Here is a 24,658-nt window from a genome sequence, read left to right on the forward strand (position 1 = left end):
GAAGTGTGCTTTGTATTGATTTCAGTAAGGATTTTTATATATTTGGTATATTCCCATTTTTATTAGTCAATGAAAACTCCTTCAAGTAGTCCTTCTGACATATCTTAACAGTCTTTGCATTTTTATAACACAAAATACCCAAGGTTTTTTTCATACTTTCCCCTCTCCCCAGATATGGGATTAGACTCTTCCCTAAGAAGCCCTGGTTCTTTCTTGTATAGGGTCTACAACAATCAAGAGATGCTCATTGCTTCCAGATTGCACATGTTTAGTTACTTCTAGGATATTTTCGTGGTCATAGCAAAAAAAAAAAAACCAAAAACAACACACAAAAAAATTATTTTAGAAGGAGAAAAGAATTCAAACTGATACTTGTGATTCAAAGAAAAGATCACAAGGTTTTAATTACTATTATTTTATATTCCTTTTCTCTTAAGCTGAAAAATCATATTTTCTAATGACAGGAGAACAAGTACTTATTTGTCTTTATCCTACTTTATATGCAATATATTGATAATAACACTACTAATTTTACTACTATCAATAAGACTACAGAATGCAGCTTACAACTTCTTTGTGAATTTGGTTTATCTTTAACTGTTTTCCACTAGTGATGTACAATAAAATATTGTATTTTAAAATGACCTACAAGAATTCTTCTTTCTGTAGTTGTGCCACTAGCAATTCTGAAAAATTGTTTTAATATATAAATATAAGTTTCGTTTTTAATTACGTGTAATAGTTTCTAGGTCACAAAGTAAAACCTATAAAGCAAGGTTCATTTGGTCTTACCTATTAATTCTTTTAAATATGAACATGTAATATGCTTATATTTAACCTCTTCTATACAAAAGGCAACTACCCTATACCTTCTTCTTTTTCCTTAACAATATACCCTGAAGATCATTCCACAACATAATATAAAGGTCTTCCTCATTCTCTTTTATAGATTTACCACAGTTTATTTAAGCAGGTTGCTACAGAAGAGCATCTAGATTTCTTCTGTTCTTTTGTTGTTAAAATACTGCCACAACAAACAGCCTTGTGTAAAAATAACTTCATATCTTTAGCATAGATTCTAAAATTGCTAGGCAATTGATAAGTGAAAAGGTATATGTATATGAGATTTGCATAATGAATTTATAAAATAACTTATAAATTCTGACAATTTTTCCTAATGTCTCTTTTACACAAGGAAACTGCTTCATAAAACAAACTTACAGTCAAGGAAAAATAAAATATTTCACTTTTGAAATATTTAAAACCATCTAATTTCATTAAAAATAACATACACTACAAGCAAAAAAATAAAAAAATAAAATAAAATAAAAATAACATACACCAAAATCTCCAGTTAACAAGTATCACCACCTACTGTTTTGAGAGAGAAATACAGAAGATAAATAGAATTAACATTTAAAAAAAAAAAAAAAAAAAAACCCGACAGATATAAAGAGCTAGAAATCCTTGGGAAAAAAAGATGAGTGGTCATCTGAAAGGCTGAATTTGAAAGGCATTAACATGTGAGTATTTCTACCACAAATATAGACCTAAGGAATATTATACAAAATATTTTTTACTATTACCTTAAACGGTCTTATTTCTTTCAAATACCAGTAACAGAAGAGAATGACTAAAATTTATAACTTGCCTACATGATGATTTTTTTTGCCTTTTTAGGGCTGCACCTTTGGCCCATGAAATTCCCAGGCTTGGGGTTGAAACAGAGCTGCAGCTGCCGGCCTGTGCCACAGCCACAGAAGCCTCTTCTGCGACCTACCCCCCAGTTCACAGCAATGCCAGATCCTTAACCCACTGAGCGAGGTCAGGGATCATCAGGGATTGAAGCCATGTCCTCACGGATACTAGTCGGGTTTGTTAATGCTGAGCTGCCATGGGAACTCCTTGCCTACATGATTTAATAAGACTTTAGTGATTGCATCTGTCACTTGAATGATTTAAAAAATCAGTAAAATATGGTAAAAAGATCAGCAGGTATAGCAAAACGTCCTTATTCAAAAGCAAGTAATACAAAATTTTAAAAAATTAATTTCATAATTGATCATTATAATATCTTTATTAAAGTACCTTTAGTACACTATATCTGATTAAGAACTAAGAATAATTCTTATTCTAAAATTCCTAATGTGGGAGTAAGTGTATAGAATTTTATAAATATGACTAGAAGTTAATTTTTAAGTTTTTTTCTTGCCAATTTATTACACAGATTAAAGAGCAAAGACATTTCTAACTTAGCCAATAACCTGCCAGTTCCCTTACATTAACATAATATTGCTGATAAAGTTAGTTTAATATTTTTATTTTCATTTTACTTCTAACTGCTAGAGAACTATACTGTACTGATTGATGCTGAATTGGTACATACCCAATAAAGTAACAGGTCACAGTTAAAGACTTTAACAAGACTGTGATGAAGGTTCATTTTAACTCCTTGCATAATTCTTTTTTTTGTTGTTGTTGTTGTTTTGTTTTTTTTTTGTTTTTTGTTTTTTGCTATTTCTTTGGGCCGCTTCTGCGGCATATGGAGGTTCCCAGGCTAGGGGTCGAATAGGAGCTGTAGCCGCCGGCCTACGCCAGAGCCACAGCAACGCGGGATCCGAGCCGCGTCTGCAACCTACACCACAGCTCACGGCAACGCCGGATCGTTAACCCACTGAGCAAGGGCAGGGACCGAACCCTCAACCTCATGGTTCCTAGTCGGATTCGTTAACCACTGTGCCATGACGGGAACTCCACTCCTTGCATAATTCTTAGCCTATGAATAATAGACAAATTCAGTCTCCTCTATAACTAGTTTTATTTATGCCACATAGGTGCTAAATTAAAATTAGGCAATTTTAATTAATTAATGCAATATAAGTGGGATTGATATGCAAAGCACAGCACATCTGATAAAAAAGAAATTATCTCATTCAAAATATTATTTAAGCAGTAGTTCACACAAAGCTGAAAAATTCAACAGTATATATTATCACAGTTTGTTTGGTTTTTTTGGGTTTTTTTTTTGGTCTTTTCAGGGCCACACTTGCAGCATATGGAGTCCAATAGGAGCTATAGCCGCTGACCTACGGCCACCACAGCCACAGCAATGCCAGATCCGAGCCGTGTCTGCAACCTACATCACAGCTCATGGCAATGCTGGATCCTTAACCCACTGAGCGAGGCCAGGGATTGAATCTGTGTCCTCATGGATACTAGTCAGATTTGTTTCTACTGAGCCACAACAAGGAACTCCCTTATCACAGTTAACAGTAGATCACAATGCACATTTCGTAACATTAAACACAGCTGAAATTTAAGGTAAACTGTTTTTGAGAACAGAAAATAAACCATCCTTTTTTAAAAGGTAAATTATTTTTCAGACATCAACAATACTCAAGTTACAACATAAATATGAAATTATTGACTATTAAATAACTACCATGAGTAGTAATAAAGAAGTTTTATAGGAGTACAATACCTTGGTTAGTGCAGCAGTATGATCTTCTCCACAACAAATATAAACTATTTTCTGAGTTCTTAGTGACTTTAGTAAATTAGGAACATACCTATCTGAAAATTCCAACAAGAGACATTAACGGTACTTTGAAAATTAAAACTCTTTTAAGATGTGTTTCCTCTACAGTTTCCCACTCAGTAGACAGTGATGAGTTAATAATTTTTACTAAAATTCAATGATTTTGTAGTACAAACTACTAAGTTAGGTTCCCACGCCTTTCTATTCATGGTACTGTGATAAAGACAGTAATTTAAGTGTTAAACTGCCTAAAAACCAATCTTCACAGAACTCAGTAATCAAAGAATTTCAAAGCTCTTTGAATGATTCTAACATATACATATCATTCTTTATATTCACCTCATGATAATTAGGCTCATAGGATCCTATTTTAAAAGCATGAAAATTTTATAGCAGAAGAGATATGAAGTCCTAATCTGACATGTTTTTCTTACTCAGAACAAAATATTTTAAAATTCTTTCTGAGAGTTATTATTTGCTTATCATTACCAGTTGTGACTAGATCAACGACTCACTTTTGTCTATTTAAGTCATTACAATTATGTTGAACATTACTGGTTTTTGTATTTCAACTACTGGCATTCGACCTACTGTAGTTAGGAAAAATCGGTTTTGAACTTTTTTTAAGTAGTTGTAATTTATTAAAATCCAAAACGGTTTATTTTCAAGATTTAAGTACCACTGTTAATAGTGATTAATGACTCAGATTTAAATAGTTCCTTGAAAAACTCAAATAGATGACTACTTCATGTTACCTTTCAGGATAATTTTACAGCTTTTTCCCAACAATGGTGACTGATAGCGTGGTTACCAATTTGAAGTAATGTTTTTCAACTTTTTCTTAATAAACATTCAACAATGAAGAGTTTTGTTCAGATACACTTTCTATATTATACAATAAAATATTTTTGGCCTTCCCACAGTCTCCTAAAAATATTATCATCAAATGCAATTTTTAAATTAACTCCTCATCCCCACCAGAGAAGATCTGGGTACATTTCTAACACTAAGAATCACTGATCCATCTCAAAAGATCATCTCTTTTGAAAAGTATATCTAAAAATAATGTAAACTTACCATTTTCATCATTAAGACCTAGCTGACCAAATTTGTTGCGTCCCCATCCAAAGATAGCTCCAGAAAGGGTGAGTACAAAACTATGGGCTCCTCCTGCTGCAACTTGCATGAAAGGGATTCCAAGCAAAGACTTAATCAGCTGTGGTGATGATTGCTTTTTACAGTCAATGCCTAAACCCAACTGGCCATATTTATTCTGTCCCCAACAGAAGACTTCACTTGCTGTAAAACAAAAATCATAAAATGAACTATTTTTCTAACACACACAAAAATTTCATTTGAAGGTCATCAGTTATTTTAGGACATTTTTCCTCTCATTCAGCGAAAATACATATTCCTCCTAATTTTATTTCTTTCTTATATGGAAACATAATACTACTTAGAATATTCTGTATTAGTACACTTTTACTTTGACCTACTTTACTGATGAATGGGTAAGTCACATAACTGGAGGTAATCTTATTTCCTAATATTCCTCTCAAGAAAGTGCCATTTCTTTTCAATACTCCTCAGGTCTCATTTTTATTCTGTAATTTCTCCCAAGAGGCACTCATCCAAGCTCAGGGCTTCAGCTATCCATTACATGCTGATCACATTGAAAATTTATCACTAGCCTAGATCTCTTTTCTAAGCAATAAACCCATGCATCTAATTGTTTACCTGACATCTATACTTGGATATTTGAAAGGCACTTGCAGCTCAGTATGCCCTAAACTCAATCCATGATCCCATCCTACCTCCCATACCTGAAAAGTGCTCTTCAGTCTCAGTAAATGACATCTTAACCAGTTTTGCAGAACAAATCACAGACATAGGGAGTCATCCTTAATACTACTCTCCTCTCTTCATAAACAAACTGTTATCAACCATCTATCATCAAGTTATTTACAATTTACTTTCTAAAGAAAAACATGGCAAAGAGATCCACTCCTCATCATTTCATCTGGTTCTTATAATAGTTCTCTCACACATTTGTTCCCCCACTGTTACTTTTTTTTTCCAGCTTTAAACATTTTTAACCTATTTTTATTAAATAAACGGTGTTAACTAATAACTGACATACTAATAATGGACTTTTAAAAGTCCATACTATAAAATAGTACACACTTATTAAAGTTAGTTTCTCTTCAAAATTAGAGCCCCCGTTCCTCTCTCAAGAGACAACTATTCCTACCAGCTACTGATAAGAACTTCCAAAAATACTCTATGTACATACTAGCAGACATCTGCATATAAACAGATATAAAAATGTGGATTTAATACATGGTAGACAAAATAATGGTCTGGAAAAGTTTCAAATTAGTTATTCTAGATTTTTGATATGTCTGTATGTTTACTTCATACTAAATCTCAAATGAATTGACTTTTTTTTTTTTTTGGTCTTTTTGCCATTTCTTGGGCCGCTCTCGCGACATATGGAGGTTCCCAGGCGAGGGGTCGAATCAGAGCTGTAGCTGCTGGCCTACGCCAGAGCCACAGCAACGTGGGATCCAAGCTGCGTCTGCAACCTACACCACAGCTCACGGCAACGCCGGATCCTTAACCCACTGAGCAAGGGCAGGGACCGAACCCGCAACCTCATGGTTCCTAGTCGGATTCGTTAACCACTGCGCCACAACGGGAACTCCTGAATTGACTTTTTTAAAAAAAATACAGATTTGATAATGTTGCTCATCTGAAATAAATATGAAAAAAATGCCTTCTCACTGCTCTTGAGATAAATACTTTTAATAAAGCTTATTATTAGGTTCTGTATGATCTACTTATGTTTCTGACCTCATATCAGATCAGTTTCTTCCCTCACTCACTACATTCTAGCCATATGCACCTTCCTTTACATTCTTCAATGCCCATTTCTCACAATCCGACTTAAACCTTTCCCTCATCCTTGTCATTTACTTCTATTCTCTCCCAGCAGGAAGCCTCCTCTGATTCCCCAGATTAAATTCAGTCTCCTTGTTACATGGCCTAAATATCCCAAAGCTTTTTCTTTACAGTCCTTTCCTATAGCATGCAACTATATTATTATTTGTGTGGCTGTACCATTAGGACTAAGTATACCGCTTACCACTGTATAATTATAGTACACCCTAATGTGCCCAGTTCATACTGAGTGATCCAAGATTTTTTTTCTTTAAATAAGATTCTGCTAAAACATGAAACTGAGTAAGGCAAAAGAATACCTATAAGTCAACACAAAAAACTGTCCTCATCAGTAAAAACTCTGGGTTTAACTTTATCTTGGATTTACCCACCAAAGTATCAAAAGAGGAGTTCGCAAGGTAGCAACAGAGAATACAGGGATGCCGGCCCCAACTCCCCACTTTATTCCTTAGGTGGAATAAATCCAAATTCCTTAACATTAAGCTCCGCCCCCCACCTTAGTATATGTGCTGCAGAAGTGAGCACGTAACAGATTTGTGTTTATTTCACCTTCAGCTGAGGTACATCTCCCACGCTTTCCCAATACCCACGTAAAACTATACACAGATACTCCAATACAAAAAATACTTTCCAGATTCTATGCCTTTACTAGTACTTCCACTTTAGTACTATCTCAACATTTCCTCTATCTACTTCACAATATTATCTCCAATTCTGGATAAATTCTATTCATCTTTCAAGACCTGCATGAAATATCAATCCCTTTTTTACTGTTATTCAAGTGTATTGATCGAAATTAATTACACTTTTCCCCTTATTCCCAAAGCATTTTACTTTTACCTTGACCAAAAGTAGTATACTTTTTTCTGCCTCAATTATATTATTTGTGTATCTGCCTCTTCCACTAGATGGTATGGTCCCTAAAACTCTCTCTTAACTTATCTGTATTTCCCCACAGCTCTAGCCTAGTGTTTCATTCATAGTAGGCCTCACTAGACATTTAATAAACTAAAAACAATAATGATGCCACTGGAACATAAAGGATAAAAAATAAACCTATGGTAGGTTCGTTTCTAACCCATGTTATAATCCTTAGCTGGCATATGAAGAAGGTAAATAAATAAGCAAAGGTAAAAGAATGCTTAGACTTCTGTTTCTATTCATAAAAAAGTGTATCTGTGAGATCAAATGAAATTGGGTAAGTTATAAACTTTCCCAGCTATAAAAGGAATAGTATCTGGCAGATTAAAGAACAATTAGATACAAAAATCAATTTCATGTCTATATACTAGCAAAAAAAATTTGAAAGTGACATCATTCAGAATAACAACAAATATTATTTAGGGAAAAATCTAATAAAATATGTGTAAGACCTCTCCACAGGAAAAAAAAAAATACTATTAAGATAAACTAAAAGGACATTAAAATAAATGGAGGAATATAGCATGTTCAGGAACTGAAAGACTGAATGTTGCAAAAATTCTTCTCAAATTGATTTACGGAGACAAGGCAATCCCAATCAAAATCCCAACAGTTTCAGTGTCTGTGAAAATTGACAAGCTAGTTCTAAAATGATATGGAAATGAAAAGGATGAAGAAGAACCAGGACAATCTTTTAATAAGAACAAAGTTGGAATACTTTCTGCTCAAAGTATCGAGTAATAAAACTGAAAAAGGGAAAGAAGTTAAAAGCAACACTTACCTTTAGAAAGTGCAAGAGAATGATAGTAACCACAAGCAACCTGTACTATCTGGATATCCGACAAACTTTTAATATTTCTAGAAAATAGGAAGAGAGATCAGGATCAGTTAATTCTGTTTAATAAATGGATCCTGAATGCTATTTCTTGACCACCTACAGAGTGCAAGTAAGTAGTTTCCTTACAGCAGTTCCTATCAGGTCATGCTATTTTTTTTCATACAAGCCCATTTTACCAAAATATTTTGCTAAAATCAGTAAACAAAATTTAATTATGGAAAAATTAAGAGGTGTGATAAGAAAACATTTTGAAAGGACAATATTTAAGCACAGTCAACTATGTTCACACCTCAACACTTTTATAATGCAGATGGTTTTTACCACCAAAATTTAAAAAATCTTTAACTTAAAGTATGAAACTCGGCAATACATTTGTAAAACAAATGTACATGACCTAATTTATCAAAAATTGCTGTTTGGCCTAGTTTAGCATATGTTCTCCTCTATCAGTTTCCTTAAGAACCAACCAGGATTTCTATCATGTGGTGCTACCAATTCATGAATTATGAAACCTATTTCTTTGAACTGCCCTTTTGCTTTGCATCTAAATCAGTGATATTCAATTTAATTATTTTCTAGGGAAATTTAAACAATTCACAACTATTATAACCACTGATGTGTTCAGTCATATTTCTGCCACCTCATGCTTCTTATTTATATTCTTATAGTTTCTTTTTTTCTTCCAATTTCTGACTTTTCCTTAACTTCAATATAGTTCTATAGGCCAACTGTTAAAACATTACAAAAATGAAGTAACTCTGTTCATCAACTATCTCAGGTTTTCTTTATGTAGCTCCCTGTCACCTGTTCATTCTACTTCTCTCCTGAATGAATGTTTTCAAGAAAAAAAAGGGGGAAGGAAATATAGTATGTATCTTATTTCCCTTTACCTGATACTGCCACCTGACCTGATTCTGCCATATGAGAGTCCGGAGCAAGTTCTGACCAGAGTGTCGATACCCATGATTTTCGGGAGGCAGCTTCAGCAAATCAAATTTTGAGCAGGAGAAAGGAGAGTTACTCTAATTCCATAATGTTGTATTAAAAATATATTAATTTAGTGGATTTATGTTCTTAACTACAAAACTTGAGAGTTGTAGTACTGCTACAGTTTAGCAGAATCCAACAAGTTAGCAGGACTCAATGCACCTTCAGATTTTCAAATACAGCAAAATGCCATTATTATTATTATTTTGCCACTGGCAAAATCAAACACTGGCAATGCAAAAACAGGAATAAAAAATACATGAATATGTACAACTGTGCTAAAGTTACTAAACATTTATTGTTACTGCTATGCACAGTAGGCACATCATATACTGACTAGTGAACTATATTAAACATTTTAAAAAACCAACTGCTCCAAGTATCTCGTCCAATTTGCAAGACTAAGTTAAACCTTTAAAAATACTACATTCTCATAGCATTCTATGTTTTTTCCTTCACATTTCTATTCATTACTGGTATTCTTATTCATTTAATTAGTACTAACATATACTGCTAAACAGTAAGTTCTATGAAGGTAGAGTATTATCTTATACTCATGAAATCCCTAGCACCTACCATAACATAGTGCCTGGCAAAAAGTATGGGAATTAAAAAAAAAAAAAAGTATGAAAAGTATCCACCATTAAAGATAAGTAAACCTGTAACTTCTTTGAGGCTTCAGTATTATTAAACTATTCAGAACATTTGCCAAAAAACTTCTAAATTTGAATAGCAATTTATACCTGTGACTGTCATTACTAAAATATTATCATACAACTTAGAATATAAATAAATCCTAATTTCTTTAGGCATGTCTGCTACAGAGACAAGTGAAGATACTCTTCTGTGACATTTGTTTTAAAAGGAAAAAAAAAAAACTCCTTTCATCTCAAATTTAATACACTAAAGATTGGGGGCGGGGTGCAGGGAAAGGGGAGGAAATGTGTTCTTATTTCCTTTTTGTTGTTGTTAAGGTTTCAGGAATTAAAAAAAGAAAAAAAATAATGTGAAAAGTAAAATAAAAATAAAAGTAAAAATTTTTATTTTACCATGTTCCATTTTTCTTAAAGAGACAACATATAAAATCCTCAATGAAACAGATTTTTATAGAATTCATCAAAAATAATCCCCAACAAGAAAAAAAGATAATATATATATGTTCATTGGTTTTCAATTTTTAAAAGGATTCAGATGCAGTTAATAGGAAAGTAAAATAAGCCACAATAAATTTTATAAATGAAAAAATATATATAAGTATACACATACACATATAACTACATGACAATTCCTAATTAATCAGAATTATGAAAAGAAAATTGAACTCCAATGTCTAGAGTAAACATTTTATAACTGCTTACAAATTAAAAGTAATTCCCTAAAGTTTAGAGTATGTTAAGCATTTCAAATAGCTGTGAATCACTAAAATTATACATTATAAAGTACAGAATAATTTCTTTAGCAAAATTTTGAAAGACATTTGAAATTAGTAACAGTGAATAAACTTGGAGATAAGATCTATATGCTTCTCTCGGGAAGTTTTAAAGTCAAAATAAATTGCTGAATATGTTTTTCTTTTATTGTTATATTTTCCAACTTAGTGTATAGTGGCAACAGGGGCAAAAATCAGACATTTCCGATTGTCTGTGGTAAAATTCTAACAACTGTTAACAAGGACTAGTGAAAAGTTTACATTATGTAATTAAGAGTCTGAAGAACTAAACTATTAAATATTGCCAATTCCAAACTCACCAGAGTGTATATATTAAATAAGTAAAGCTTTTTATATGCCAATCACACTTCAATAAAGTGGTTTTAAAAATATATTTTGCCAGAGTTCCGTCGTGGCGCAGCGGAAACAAATCTGACTAGGAACCATGAGGTTGTGGGTTCGATCTTTGGCCTCGCTGGGTTAAGGATCTGGCGTTGCAGTGAGCTGTGGTGTAGGTCGAAAACCCACCTTGGATCTGGTGTTGCTATGGCTGTGACATCGGCCGGCAGCTGTAGCTCCAACTGGACCCTTCGCCTGGGAACCTCCATATGCCATGGGTGCGGCTATAAAAAGCCAAAAAAAACCCCATAAATATATATGTGCATATAAATATAGCCAATAAAACATAATCAATTTTCTATTCCCCAATTACGCCACAACTTTATTAGCAATTTGAGAAGTGTTAGCACGAACTCTTTGATTCTGAAAAATTTAGGCTAACAACTGATCTAGTTTCTACCATTGAGAAATACTCTTTAGGAGTTCCCACTGTGACTCAGTGGAAACAAATCCCATCAGTATCTGTGTGGATGTGGGTTTGATCCCTGGCCTTGCTCAGTGGGTTAAGGATCTGGCAATGCCATGAGCTGTGATGTAGGTCACAGACAGGCTCAGTTCCCACGTTGCTGTGGCTGTGGCATAGGCCAGCAGCTGCGCCTGCGATTCTACCCCTAGCCTGGGAACTTCATACGATGCAGGTGCAGTTCTAAAAAAAAGGGAAAAAAAAAAATATATATATATATATATGTATATATACACACACACATATATATAAACAGACACACTTTAATTTCCTTTTTAATAAAAAATCTGAACTTTCAAATGTTAATATTGGGCAGAAATTGTAATATACCTTTAAAACTGGGTTAAATCAATAAAATAAATTTTTATTTTTGACCAAGCTGACAATTCGAACATGTTTAATTAGTTACTATAGTAACTAATTAGGTCAGAAATAGCTGTTCTCACCATCCTGTTACAATTTTTTTCTTGCAAATGTCCAAAATACAGAACTTTAAAAAAATAAACTACAACTTTATTGACAACAATTCTTTTTTTTTATTATAACATCTATCCTACTTAAAAAGAAATGACTAGCCAGAAATGTAGGTCTATAGAGACAACTGACACTGACTAATGTCTTTCCACAAGAAGCAGTGATTTCAAAACAAAACAAAATTATAAGTAGGAAAAGATTATGAAATAGTAAGAATTTCAAATATAATCTATTTATTATTACTTTTACATTCACCTTTAATTTTAAAATGTTGATTAACTTATATACTATCATCTATTGGCATAAAAATGAGTTTTGTTCTCAAGAAAGTACAGCCTAGGAGTTCCCGTCGTGGCTCAGTGGTTAACAAATCCAACTAGGAACCATGAAGTTGTGGGTTCGATCCCTGGCCTTGCTCAGTGGGTTAAGGATCCGGTGTTGCCGTGAGCTGTGGTGTAGGTCACAGACGTGGCTCGGATCCTGCGTTGCTGTGGCTCTGGAGTAGGCCAGTGGCTACAGCTCCTATTCGACCCCTAGCCTGGGAACCTCCATATGCCGCGAATGCAGCCCTCAAAAGACAAAAAAAATAAAATAAAAATAAAGTACAGCCTAATGTGAGCCTTCACCTTTTGGATCACTCCTAGGAAAAACATAAACACTAATTTTTAAAAATCTACTCACATATAAATCTGAGTTTCCTCCTATCTTCTACAGGTTTTGTTTAAAATTTTCTCAAATTCCCACTGTGGCACAGTGGGTTAAGAATCCCACTGCAGTGGTTCGGGTCACTATGGAGGTGTTCGATCCCCGGCCTGGCACAGTGGGTTAAGGATCCTGCGCTGGGGCAGCTGCAGCTGAGATTTAATCCTTGGTCCGGGAACTTCCATATGCCATGGGGTGTGACCGTAAGAAAAATAGTAATAAAAGAAAAGTTTCTCCTTATAATCACCTCTCTTTACATTTATTAATCATCTATGGATTACTAAAATCTCTTACACTATAACTGAATAGCAAAAAAAAAAAAAAAAAATGTTAAGTGTGAGAATTAGATAAAGTAAAAATAAGGGAAACTGAAAGTTTTGCCACGAATCATGGTTTTGAGAATACTGACTTAGAAAACCTAAAACATAAGTCCCTTTTCAATCCTAAAAACATAAGATTCTTAAAATCTTAAATAAAAAATCCCATTCTTTGACAATTACTTACGAGAGGGGGAAAAAAAGCAGTAGAGGATATGACAAATGTGAGATATCTCTGTTCCTATGAATGCTTTGTATTATGCAGCCAATAACCATTTGGCTACAAATTAACATTTTCTAAAAGAAATCAAGATTGATATGACTAAAAAAATTCAATTTACTTAATTTTAAGAAAAAAATTTTTCTCCCAACAGCACCACCATTAAGAGACATTAAAAGCTGGGAAGTGTGTTTGTTATCTGTCAATATAAAAGAAATAAAGGGGAAGAAATTTGTTTGGGGAGTTTTGTGGAATTTGGTTACCAGTTCAATAAAGAAAACATGTGAATGTGATTTAACCCAAAATTTCAATAGTTTTTTACTAGAACAAATGTAAAATGTCAAACTAAAGATGAAAAAAGTTTTCAATATGCTAAAACAAAACAAATACTTAAAAATATACTTTAAGTTTTTAAAAAGACATATATATATATGTGACAGAAGGTTATGGGCTTATTGAAGGAACTAGCTGCCTTTCATAATTAAAAACTCATTTCTAACAATGGTTAAGAGTTCCTGTTTTGAAATGTATTAGTTCTTATGCTTCATTTTCTTATCCTAGTAGTTACCACTATTTCTTAAACCAAAATAAACATTACCCAGGTTAAATTAAAAACAAAATACCTAAGTGTATATATAAAAAAATGCTACCTGGAATAAATCTAAAATTAGTTTAATACCTTGGTTCCCTGGAGAGTTCTCTTTTGTCCCTATAACTATTACTAGGAAGAAAAAACAAGAGTTTAAGGAGGCAAGAATTTGTATAATTTTAAACACAAAGCATGAGTTAGTGTATTAATTATGATTTAAAAGAAATTGGATACTCTTATTTAAATCTTTAAATTTTTACCTAGATATGTTCATGCCTACAGTTTTTACTAATAAAGCAATGGTTACCTGTCTGTCCTACAGGAATCTGTTAAGACCACAACATTGATGAGGCATAGTTTATTTTTTAATTTTGAAATACTTCTATGATGAATTAGTGGTTAGCTTAAATTAAATTATGGTCAATGCAATGTAAAAATGAAAGTGACTGATTCTTTTTACACTTTAAGCATGTAGGACTAAGGGACTTCTACATCCAATAAAAACAAGACTAAAGAAACAAGAGAAAGAAATGTGCAACTAATATTTAATAAATATTTCAACAGCTGAGATACTCAAGATAGTAGAATGGTTTAAATTAGTCTAACCCACTTAAAAATTTTAGTAAGAGAAGATTTATAATAAGCTATGTATTCCCCACCCCTTTTCTTTACGAACATAAATAATTTGGTGAAATATGGAGTATATAAAAAAATAGCACTCAATAGAAATTAAGGGCAAGAACCTACCTAGTAAATGCCTTAAGAACTCAAAGGGGAAAAGTAATTAGGTGTCAACTCTTAATGCCCATAGTAAGCAGAATAATTTAGATAACAAATTCATTATAAAAGACTATTCAAGACCTCTTGCTGGTCACCCTTATTACCTGGGTACTCTGATACATTCCTCTGTTCCTAGCAGGCCAAGTTGTCCATCAGAATCGAGACCCCAAGCATACACCTGGCCCTTGTCATTTAGTGCTAACGTATGAGCTTCTCCACATGAAACAGCTACGATATTTTGGGCATCCAGGGCAACAACCTGCTCTACAGAAATCAAGAAGAGAGACATTACACTCTAGTTTTAAACTCCCAATAAGAACAAAACAGTGTCTTCATCTTGTACAAAAAGCTAAGGCAATGCTGAAATACAGACCAAGTATGACTTCAATTATTCTGATAGATATGTTACATACAAAATTTATATTGCAGTAAATACAGATACATCACAAAGTTTAATCAACTTAGAATCTTAAGTGACTTGAACATTTGGGGGAAGAAATTAAGTTTCATAGATTCTCTCAATAAGTGCTCTTCATTCAAAGCCATTACGAATAAAAGAAAGGAGTCCAGCTGAAAGGCAATCATTTAAATAACTCATGCTGTTTGATTTTTACAGTCAAATCACAACTGACATATGCTGAGGAAAGAACTGAAAGGCAATGTGACCATAACAAATATACTTCAGTTTATGGGCTGCCATTTTAACATCGAAGATATAAAAACGTCACACGTGGTTAAAACATGTTCAAGCTTTAAACCAGAAATTAGTTTAAAATACTGGTCCTTCACAAACTGTCAGTAACCACTGACAAATCATTAAAGAAAGTGAAACTGTTTCCTTAGTCTCTTTGAGATGTGCATTTTCTATCAGTTTTTTTTACCAGTACCATTACACATTTTTTTAAACATGCCATTTAAAATTAACCTTTTTTAGCCTAATAAGAAAGCTAAGGGGAGTTCCCGTTGTGGCACAGTGGAAATGAATCTGACTAGTATCCATGAGGATGTAGGTTCGATCCCTGGTCTCACTCAGTGGGTCAGGGATCTGGTGTTGCTGTGAGCTGTGGCGTAGGTCACAGACACCGCTAAAGATCCCGCACTGCTGTGGCTGTGGGGTAGGCCACCAGCTAATGCTCCAATTCGATCCCTAGGCTGGGAGCTTCCATATGCCACAGATGTGGCCCTTAAAAGAAAAAGAAAAAGACAGCTAAGTCCTCAATAAACTCAGTCTCTTGCTGCAGAGCTGTTAAAACCGAATCAATCAGGGTTTCTTCAGAAGCATATTTTAGTTCAATATGCAAATGCAGCTGTTCAATGATAAAGCAGATTACATTAAGGAGGTTTAAACCTCTATGTATAAATGCCAACTGCATTTTGGAGTGGAGATTAGTACCTAGATAGCCTTCAGGAATCTGTACAATTCTAAGTACTTACCTTAAAGTACTATGAGCTAATAATGAGTGAATTTGATGAACAGTACATGGGAGTTCATTATATCAATCTCTCATTTTTGTGTATATTTTGTGTAAATTTTTTATAAAATTATACTGTAGAAACATACAAAAACAAAAAAATAAGTAACATATTGTCTGTCCTCTCCAAAAAAAAAAAAAACATTCCCAGAAATCTTGGGAGTTCCCGTCGTGGCACAGTGGTTAATGAATCCTACTAGGAACCTTGAGGTTGCAGGTTCAATCCCTGGCCTCTCTCAGTGGGTTAAGGATCCGGCATTGCCACGAGCTGTGGTGTAGGTTGCAGACGCAGCTCGGATCCTACGTTGCTGTGGCTCTGGGAAAGGCCGGCAGCTACAGCTCTGATTGGACCCCTAGCCTGGGAACCTCCATATGCCGTAGGTGCAGCCCTACAAAAAGGCAAAAAGACAAAAAAAAAAAAAAAAAAAAAAATTCCCAGAAATCTTAACTATGAAGAAAGAAGTAAAATGCACAAAAGATCAGTTAAATCTTTTACAGAGGCCCCTGAAACAAGTCAATGTCTCTCCAAAACAATCTTCAAAGGAAATGTAGTAATGAGGAGACAACAACTGGTTGGTTCAATAACAACATACGAAGAGTACTTAAATTAGATTGCAGTGGCTGTAAAAACAAAGGTACGAAAATACAAGAAACAAAGAAGAAACAATCATTCGTACCAAACATTAATATTACTATATACCTCTCATGCTCCAAGGATTAGAAACACAAAGATAAATGAAACACGAGTTCTAGTCTTTAAGGAGTTTACAATCTATGAAAAAGCAGGTGAGATGAGGACTGTGATTAAATGCTAAGGTAAAGTTATACAAAAGGCAGTACAGAACATGAGATGCTATTAAAGCCTTGAAAGATACTAGGAAGAAATAAATCAGTGACACTTGAGCTAAGTAGCCAAGGAAAGAGGAAGAGATTCCACATATCTATTAGAGAAAATTCAAATTATTTTCTCAAATACAGCAAAACAAACTAAAAGCAAAATGAAAAGAAGGGAAAAATGTTTTCATATATCAAACAAATAACCTTCCTATTATTTAGAGACTAACGGGGGGGAGGAGAAATAATTCAGTGAAAAACGGGAAAAAGAAGTGAGAGTTCACAGAAAAAGAAATGTCCCTCTATCTAGGGAAGAGATGCTCAACTTCACTGATGAGAGAAATGAAAATTCAAACTACACTGAGAAGCCAATAATATGTTCACTTAGAAAATTCATAGACATACACTTTTAATTTGGGTACCTTTCTTTTCAACTGTAAGCGTTTACATTTATCAAAAGAATTAGAAGCCAATGATTGGAAGAAAATATGTGCAAAAGGCACATCTAATAAAAGACTGTTATCCAAAGACACATACACATTGAAAAAAAACCAAAACCCTCTTAAAACTCAACAAGAAAATAAACTCTATTAAAAAAACAATGCAAAAGACCTGAACCAACACCACACCAAGACATTCAGATGGCAAGCAGCCATATGAAAGCTTGTTCTGTATCATCACAAGGAATTACAAATTAAACTGAGATAACCACTATACACCTATTAAAATGGCCAAAACCCAAAACACTGACAACACTAAATGCTGGTAAGAATATAAAGCAACAGTAACTCTCATTCACTGCTGGTGGACATGCAAAATGGTAAGACACTTTGGCAATTTCTTACAAAACCATACTCTTGATTGACCCATACTCTTCTATGAAATATCATGTGCTTTGATATCTACCCAAAGGAGCTGAAAACTTACGTACACACAAAAACCTGCACACAGATGTTTACAGCATCTTTATTCTTAATTGCCAAAACTTGGAAGCAATCAAAACATCCTTCAGTAGGTGAATGGATAAATGCGGATAGACAGTGGAATACTCTTCAGTGCTAAAAAGAAATGAGCTATTAAGTCATGAAAACACATGAAGGAAACTCAAGAGAATCTGAAAAGACTACAAAATACATGATACAATAATTTGACATTCTGGAAAAGACAAAACTTTGGAGATAGTAAAAAGATTAGTGGTTGCCTGGGGTTAAAGGGAGGGAGGGATAAATAGGCAGAGCACCCGGGATTTTTTTGGGTAGTGAAACTATTCTGTACGATACTATTACTATTCTGCACAATACTACACTGTACATGCATTTGGCAAAACCTACAGAATGTACATCACAGAATGAATGCTAATGTAAACTATGGACTCTGGATGATAACAATGTGTCTATGTGGGTTCATTAATGGTAAAAAAAAAAAAAAAAAGTACCACTGTGGCAGAGGCTATGGATAGTGGGGGAGGTCATGTATGTGTAGTATAGAGTATATGGAAACCCTCTGTACTTTCTGCTCAATTTTGCTGTGAACTTAAAACTGCTCTCAAAAAGTTTATTTAAAAAAAGTTTGTTCATAAACAAAAACACATGTATCAAAATAACATTTTTCATCTTACAGAAACCGAAAAGTTTGATAACAATCTGTTGGGGAAAAAGGCACTCTTGTATACTGATGGGGGGGCACAAAACAGAACCACCTTTATGAAAAGGAATGTGGTGATACTTAACAAAACCATATGCCATTACTTTCTGGATCCAGCAATTCCATATTCTACAGATATATCTATAAGTACTAAAAGGCAGCAGAATATGCCACCCTAAAATACACCACTTTGGCATACGGGTCATTTTGAGCTAAAGGCCACTAAGAAGCAGTAGATGTAAGAAAAGCTCTCTGCTCTCCCTGAAGTGCCTAAAAGCGGGACATAAATTTGCAAATGTGTCCCCCCTTCCTGCTCTACCAGGAAGGACGGAAGTTAATCATTGAAGACAACTCTAGACCTGTACCAGCTCAGAGACAGCACCAGGAGAAACCACATTACAAACTTTAATAACCAGCCCTTATCTTTCATAAGTTCCCTCAAATATTTACCTTCCAAAAATTTGTCACCACAGAAATTCAGTCTTTTTTGTTTTGTTATTTCTATATTTATTATTCTTTTGTTAAGATGCTATATAAGACCATGTTCTACTACCCCCTTGAGTTACTCATTCCTGAGTGCTTCTGTAACAAGGCAATAAACTTCTGTTATGTTTTTCTTTTGTTAATCTTTCCTTTGTCTAGACAGGCCCCAGTTGGAGAACCTAGGAGAGAAGTGTACAAGTACATATGTGCATGTGTGTGACTATGTGTGTATTTACATATATTTGCAGTACTGTATCTAATAACGAAAGACTGAAAATATTCCAAGCATCCATCAATAAAGGTTTCCATCCACACCCTGGGATACTATGCTCTGAAAAAATAAAAGAGGGAACTTCTACATGCTGATATGGAAAGATTTCAAGGGTATATTATTAAAGGAGAAAAAAAATCAAGTATGGAATAAAGTACACAATTTGTTATTTTTTTGTGAAGGAAGAGGGAAGAATATGAATATTCATATTTGCTTACAAATATTCAAAGATAAAAAACTAATAAACATAGTTACCTACAGGAGATGTGGTTAGAAGGGGAAACACTGGTCAAATATTAAGAGCAAACCTCATCAATGTGTACTATATTATTTTGATTTTGAACCATGTGAACATATTGTCTACTCGAAAAATTTAAGTAATTTAAAAAAAAATTTTTTTTTTTTTTTTTTGGTCTTTTTGACATTTCTTGGGCTGCTCCCACGGCATATGGAGGTTCCCAGGCTAGGGGTCTAATCGTAGCTGTAGCTGCCGGCCTACGCCAGAGCCACAGCAACGCAGGATCCGAGCCACATCTGTGACCTACACCACAGCTCACGGCAACGCCGGATTTTAAAAATTTTTAAATAGAACATAGTTATATGTCTTGGGAATAGTATTTAATCAGGAATTTCAGACATCAAAGACACAAACCCATAAGTTCTTCATAAAATTTTTTAAAAATTACTCATTTTTTCTAAATGGCTAATCAAAATGAAAAGCCTCAACCATTTCCCCCCAGTACACTAGAAAGTCAAATTGATGTTCTATTTGAGACATTTCTCATCCAGGTCAAATTCTGGTTGAATACTTAAAACAAAATGGCCTGAAAAGAGAGCAAGAATGAAGGGGGAATAAATGAACCTAGCAAAACAAACCAAAAAATTTACTAGAAAACCTGGCTTGATGCACTGTATGAATAAGAGCAAAAAACAGCGTTCATTCCAAACCAAACAGCTAATATTTTTTGAGCATTTACTATGTACCAGGTACTACACTAACTCTTATTAAAATTTTAATCACTGAGCTCCATTTTCATTTCAAGGCCAAGGAACACAGAAAAAAGAGGGATAAGTAGGGATTAAATTTGCCTTAATTTAGGTTAAGTATGGATATGTAAGTAAAAGGATAGAAAACAAAAGAAAAACTTATTCCAGCAAGCCCACTGAAAAACAATTGATTTCTCTGATAAATGGGGGCTACAGAAGATGTTAGAACTATGAACACATAATGTCTAAAATTGTTGGAAACAGTTTAATAATAGCACATGATCATTAGAGTTATAATTCAGAAATAAGGTATGTTTTTAAAAAATAGAAGTACACACAGAAAAATATGTAGCAAAATGTTAACTGTTGGTCATTGTGTGATCCTTTCAATTTTTCTTTATGCTTCAAAATGTTCATATAAAGTTTGAGAGAAATAACACTGTTCATATCAGTTTTTATGGTTCACAGTATTTCTCTTAAAGAAAAAAAAGGAACATTCAGTTTTGAAAAGCACAAAAAGGCAAAGAAAAGTTAGGTAGAGGAGACTGTCCTAAGAAAAATAACATTTTCCTGAAATAGGAGCAAAAACAGAAAAGATAAAGAACTAGAGAGATATACCCATCTTGTAAATACTGAGAGCAGATACATTCCAAATACAAATTTAACAGGTCCTAGCTCATCATTACTTCTGGTTCTTCCTACACTTTCATTGCTAAAATGCATTATTTTTGAAAACTGATGGTACATAATTTGAGGAGAAAAAGGCTCCATAAACATAAAACATCATCATTTTTGGATTTGTAAAAACCAATTAAAATGTTCAACCTAATGACAGGTTTCATTTCTACATCATTTATTTCCTCCAAATTACCTCTGTTTGCACATCTGACCTCAGCATTTGTTCACTAACCAACTGCATCAAATAAATGTTGCTGCACAAAGATAATGGGGAAAAAATAGTGTTGCACACCCTTTTAGCAATACAGAATAGGTTCAGGTTCTTGTTGTAAAATGTTAAATGATGAAATTCTTCCATCTGAGTATGGATCAGAACAACCTATTTCCTCTGGAACCTAACAAATATAGTAATTAATTCCTGAGTGTGTGAAAATTCATGTAGAATATCATCTCCACACTCACTCTTTTAAGAGTTCTTAATGATGAATTTCACCATATGCATATAGCGGTACTTTCTACATTCACCTTCTAATTTGTTTAGTAATAGTATGTTCCTCTGTAAGTTTTCCTCTCTTTGCCATTATGGAGAGAAAAACAAAGTTTTTACATTCTCAACTGTAGTCAAAAAAAGCCACAAAAAGAGAAAAATAAAAGCTACAAAGACAGAGACCCCAGACTTCTTTCTCACTTCCTTAAAATATAATGCAAAACTCTGCACAATGTATGAAGAAAAGAATGCTAAATATGACGATTTATTTCACCACTGCACCATCCTTCTAGGAAACATCCACTTGTAATTTTTAGTCTTTTTATTTTAGTCTAGTTGGGAATACACTGATTCTCATTATTCATAGTAGTTATGTTCTATGAAGTTCACCACAGATACTTATTTAGCAAATACTGAATCACTGCCCCTAGAGGAAATATAAGATTAGGTTGCTACAAGCCTCTGATCACATTTCATCATCCAATCAGTTCATAACCTTGTTTTGTGTTTCTGTTTAAACACATCTTAATTTATACTGCTGATGCCTTAACACTGAATTCACAGCCAACCTCACTGTAACTCATGTCTCAATGAATGTTCTTACAAGGCTTATCACAGCATTTTTGTGCTTAGGAATACTAGACAGCACCTCAGCAGTTTGTTCAGAGGACATTTTAAACAATGAAATCAGTAACAAGAAGTGCAAAAATGCAAAAAATGTGGCCCTAAATATACTGCAAAAAGTACGTATCGTAATAAGAAGGCAGAGTACTGCTTTGTTGAACCTCAGCTGGGGCTGTACACATAAGATACTCACATTTTGCAGCTCTGCATGTGTGCACATCCAGAAATGACCATGAAAAGCTCCCTGAGTATTGACTTAGACTGTTTTGTTGTTGTTTTTGGGTTTTTTTTGTTTTGTTTTTATTTTTTTAGGGCTGCACCTACAGCGTATGCAAGTTCCCAGGCTAGGAGTCAAATCCAAGCTGTAGCTGTTGGTCTATGCCATAGCCACAGCCACGCCAGATTCAAGCTGCCTTTGTGACTATACTGCAGCTCATGGCAACGTGAGATCCTTAACCCTCTGAGAGGGGCCAGAGATTGAACCCACATCCTCATGGATCCTGGTCGGGCTCGTTACTGCTGCACCACAAGGGGAGCTCAGACTCAGACTGATTTAACAACAGTACACAGAGTACATCTTCCTAGATAACCAATCACAAAATACACAAGATGGTCTATTAAAGAGTTCTTTTGTTAAACAGGTTTAAACTTGATAATAAGATATAACCATCATAACAACATACTCTGAGAAACTTGTAAGCAGAAAAAAAAGAATGTTGTGCTTTGGTTACAAAGGTAATAATAATAGAAACACTATTAGTAACATATTCACAACTAGCATCTCTTAAAAGTTGCACTTTATTCAAAATTCTAAAACAATTATTTGAAGGAAAATATTATCATGTTACTCTATATTCTCTTTCATCTACAGATCACAAAATCTTACTGTTATGGGATAACTTCAGTTCCTCCAAAATCCCTATGTTGAAAGTCCTAACACCAGTACCTTTTTTTGGAAAAATGATCATTGAAGACATAATTAATTAAGATGAGGTCATATGGGAGCAGGCTAGACCCTTAATCTGATTTGTATCCTAATAAAACAGAAAATTTGATCACAGACAAGCCCACAAAGAGAACTGAAGGATTGTGAAGGAATGCCTAACACAATGCCAGCAAACCACCAGAAGCTAGGAGAGGAGGCTTGGAACAGATCCTTCCTTCTTAGCCTTTAGAAGGAACCAATGCTGCTGATACCCTGATCCTGGATCTTTAGCCTCCAGAAATGTGAGGTAATACATTTCTATCACTTAAGCCATCCAATTTGTGGTACTTTGTTATGGCAGACCTAGCAACTGAATATACTTAAATAAATGTTTTCAGGATCAAAACATTCCTGTAAAGTTTCCAATTCTAAACATGCATGCCTCTGACCAAGAAAATTTCCTTTTGGGAAACAATAATAATGACAGGAAATAATCTGATTTCCAGTAATAGGTAGGTAAATAAATTATGGAATACCCATGTAATAGAAATTAATAGTTCTATTAAAATGATTATCTATATAGGGAAGGAATAGCAATGCAGGATCTGAGCCGGGTCTGTATCCTACATCACAGCTCATGGCAACACTGGACCCTTGACCCACTGAGCGAGGCCAGGGATCGAACCTGCAACCTCATAGTCACTAGTCGGATATGTTTCTGCTGTGCCACAATGGGAATTCCCGATTCTGATTTTTTTAAAAGATGAAGACATTAAGCACTTGGGATTAATGAATAGCACCAATAACCCAGAATGCTTTTTTTACTTTAAATAATCATATTGCTAATTTTGTTACAGAGATAACAAATAACCAAAGGGCTATTTTACTCAAGGCATGTCCTTCCTTACTCTCTCTCTCTCTCTTTTTTTTTTTTTTTTTTTGGCTTTTTTAGGGCCGAACCCATGGCATATGGAGGTTCCCAGGCCAGGGGTCCAAATGGAACTACAGCTGCCGGCCTATGTCACAACCACAGCAACACAGGATCCGAGCCATGTCTGCAACCTACACCACAGCTCACGGCAACATCAGATCCTTAACCCACTGAGCGAGGCCAGGGATCAAACCCACATCCTCGTGGATCCTAGTTGGGTTTATTAACTGCTGAGCCATGAGGGGAACTCCATGTCCTTCCTTACTCTTAAAGTAAAATTGTTTACAGACACTTTTAAAAGGATATCTAATATAATGCATATAATGATCATCATAAAATATAATTAAGAATTAAATAAAACTAAAAACATTAATGAAAATGCTCATTCTCTAAAATTATTACCAATAATTACCAATAGGAATTTGGAATAGTGTAACTTAAAGTCATGAAAACATCTTAATGAGTTCCCTGATAACTTAAAACATCTTAGTTGACAGTCCACAACTAAGGAACTCTTTATAATGGATATGTTTTTACGTTCATATCCCCTTTATGCATTTTATCTACATACAAGTATAACAATTATGTGCCTGGTACTGTGCTAAGCACTTTATTTCATCTCGTTTAATCCTCATAACACCATGAAGCAGCAGGTGTATTATCATCCCTGCTTCACAGATAAAGGCACTAAAATATAAATATTT

The 24,658-nt window shown here is 34.2% G+C and overlaps 1 protein-coding gene across 9 annotated transcripts in view; it reads right to left on the bottom strand.

Annotated features, from left to right (window-relative positions):
- The window catches only part of HERC4 (HECT and RLD domain containing E3 ubiquitin protein ligase 4), a 143,418-nt gene that overhangs the window by 98,496 nt on the left and 20,264 nt on the right, over positions 1–24,658 (bottom strand). For all 9 annotated transcript variants that reach the window (XR_002338528.1, XR_002338529.1, XM_021072873.1 and 6 more), the window contains 4 exons: positions 14,723–14,882; positions 8,202–8,278; positions 4,616–4,837; positions 3,482–3,573 (listed from right to left, as the gene is read on the bottom strand). Coding sequence is in view for 7 of the 9 variants with exons in the window: in XM_021072873.1 (XP_020928532.1) it covers positions 3,482–3,573; positions 4,616–4,837; positions 8,202–8,278; positions 14,723–14,882 (551 nt within the window). In the remaining 2 variants the exon portion in view is untranslated. The remainder of the gene's footprint in view (positions 1–3,481; positions 3,574–4,615; positions 4,838–8,201; positions 8,279–14,722; positions 14,883–24,658) is intronic.

The sequence above is a fragment of the Sus scrofa genome, chromosome 14 (genome assembly GCF_000003025.6).
Source record: "Sus scrofa isolate TJ Tabasco breed Duroc chromosome 14, Sscrofa11.1, whole genome shotgun sequence".
In the NCBI taxonomy this organism is placed as follows: domain Eukaryota; kingdom Metazoa; phylum Chordata; class Mammalia; order Artiodactyla; family Suidae; genus Sus; species Sus scrofa.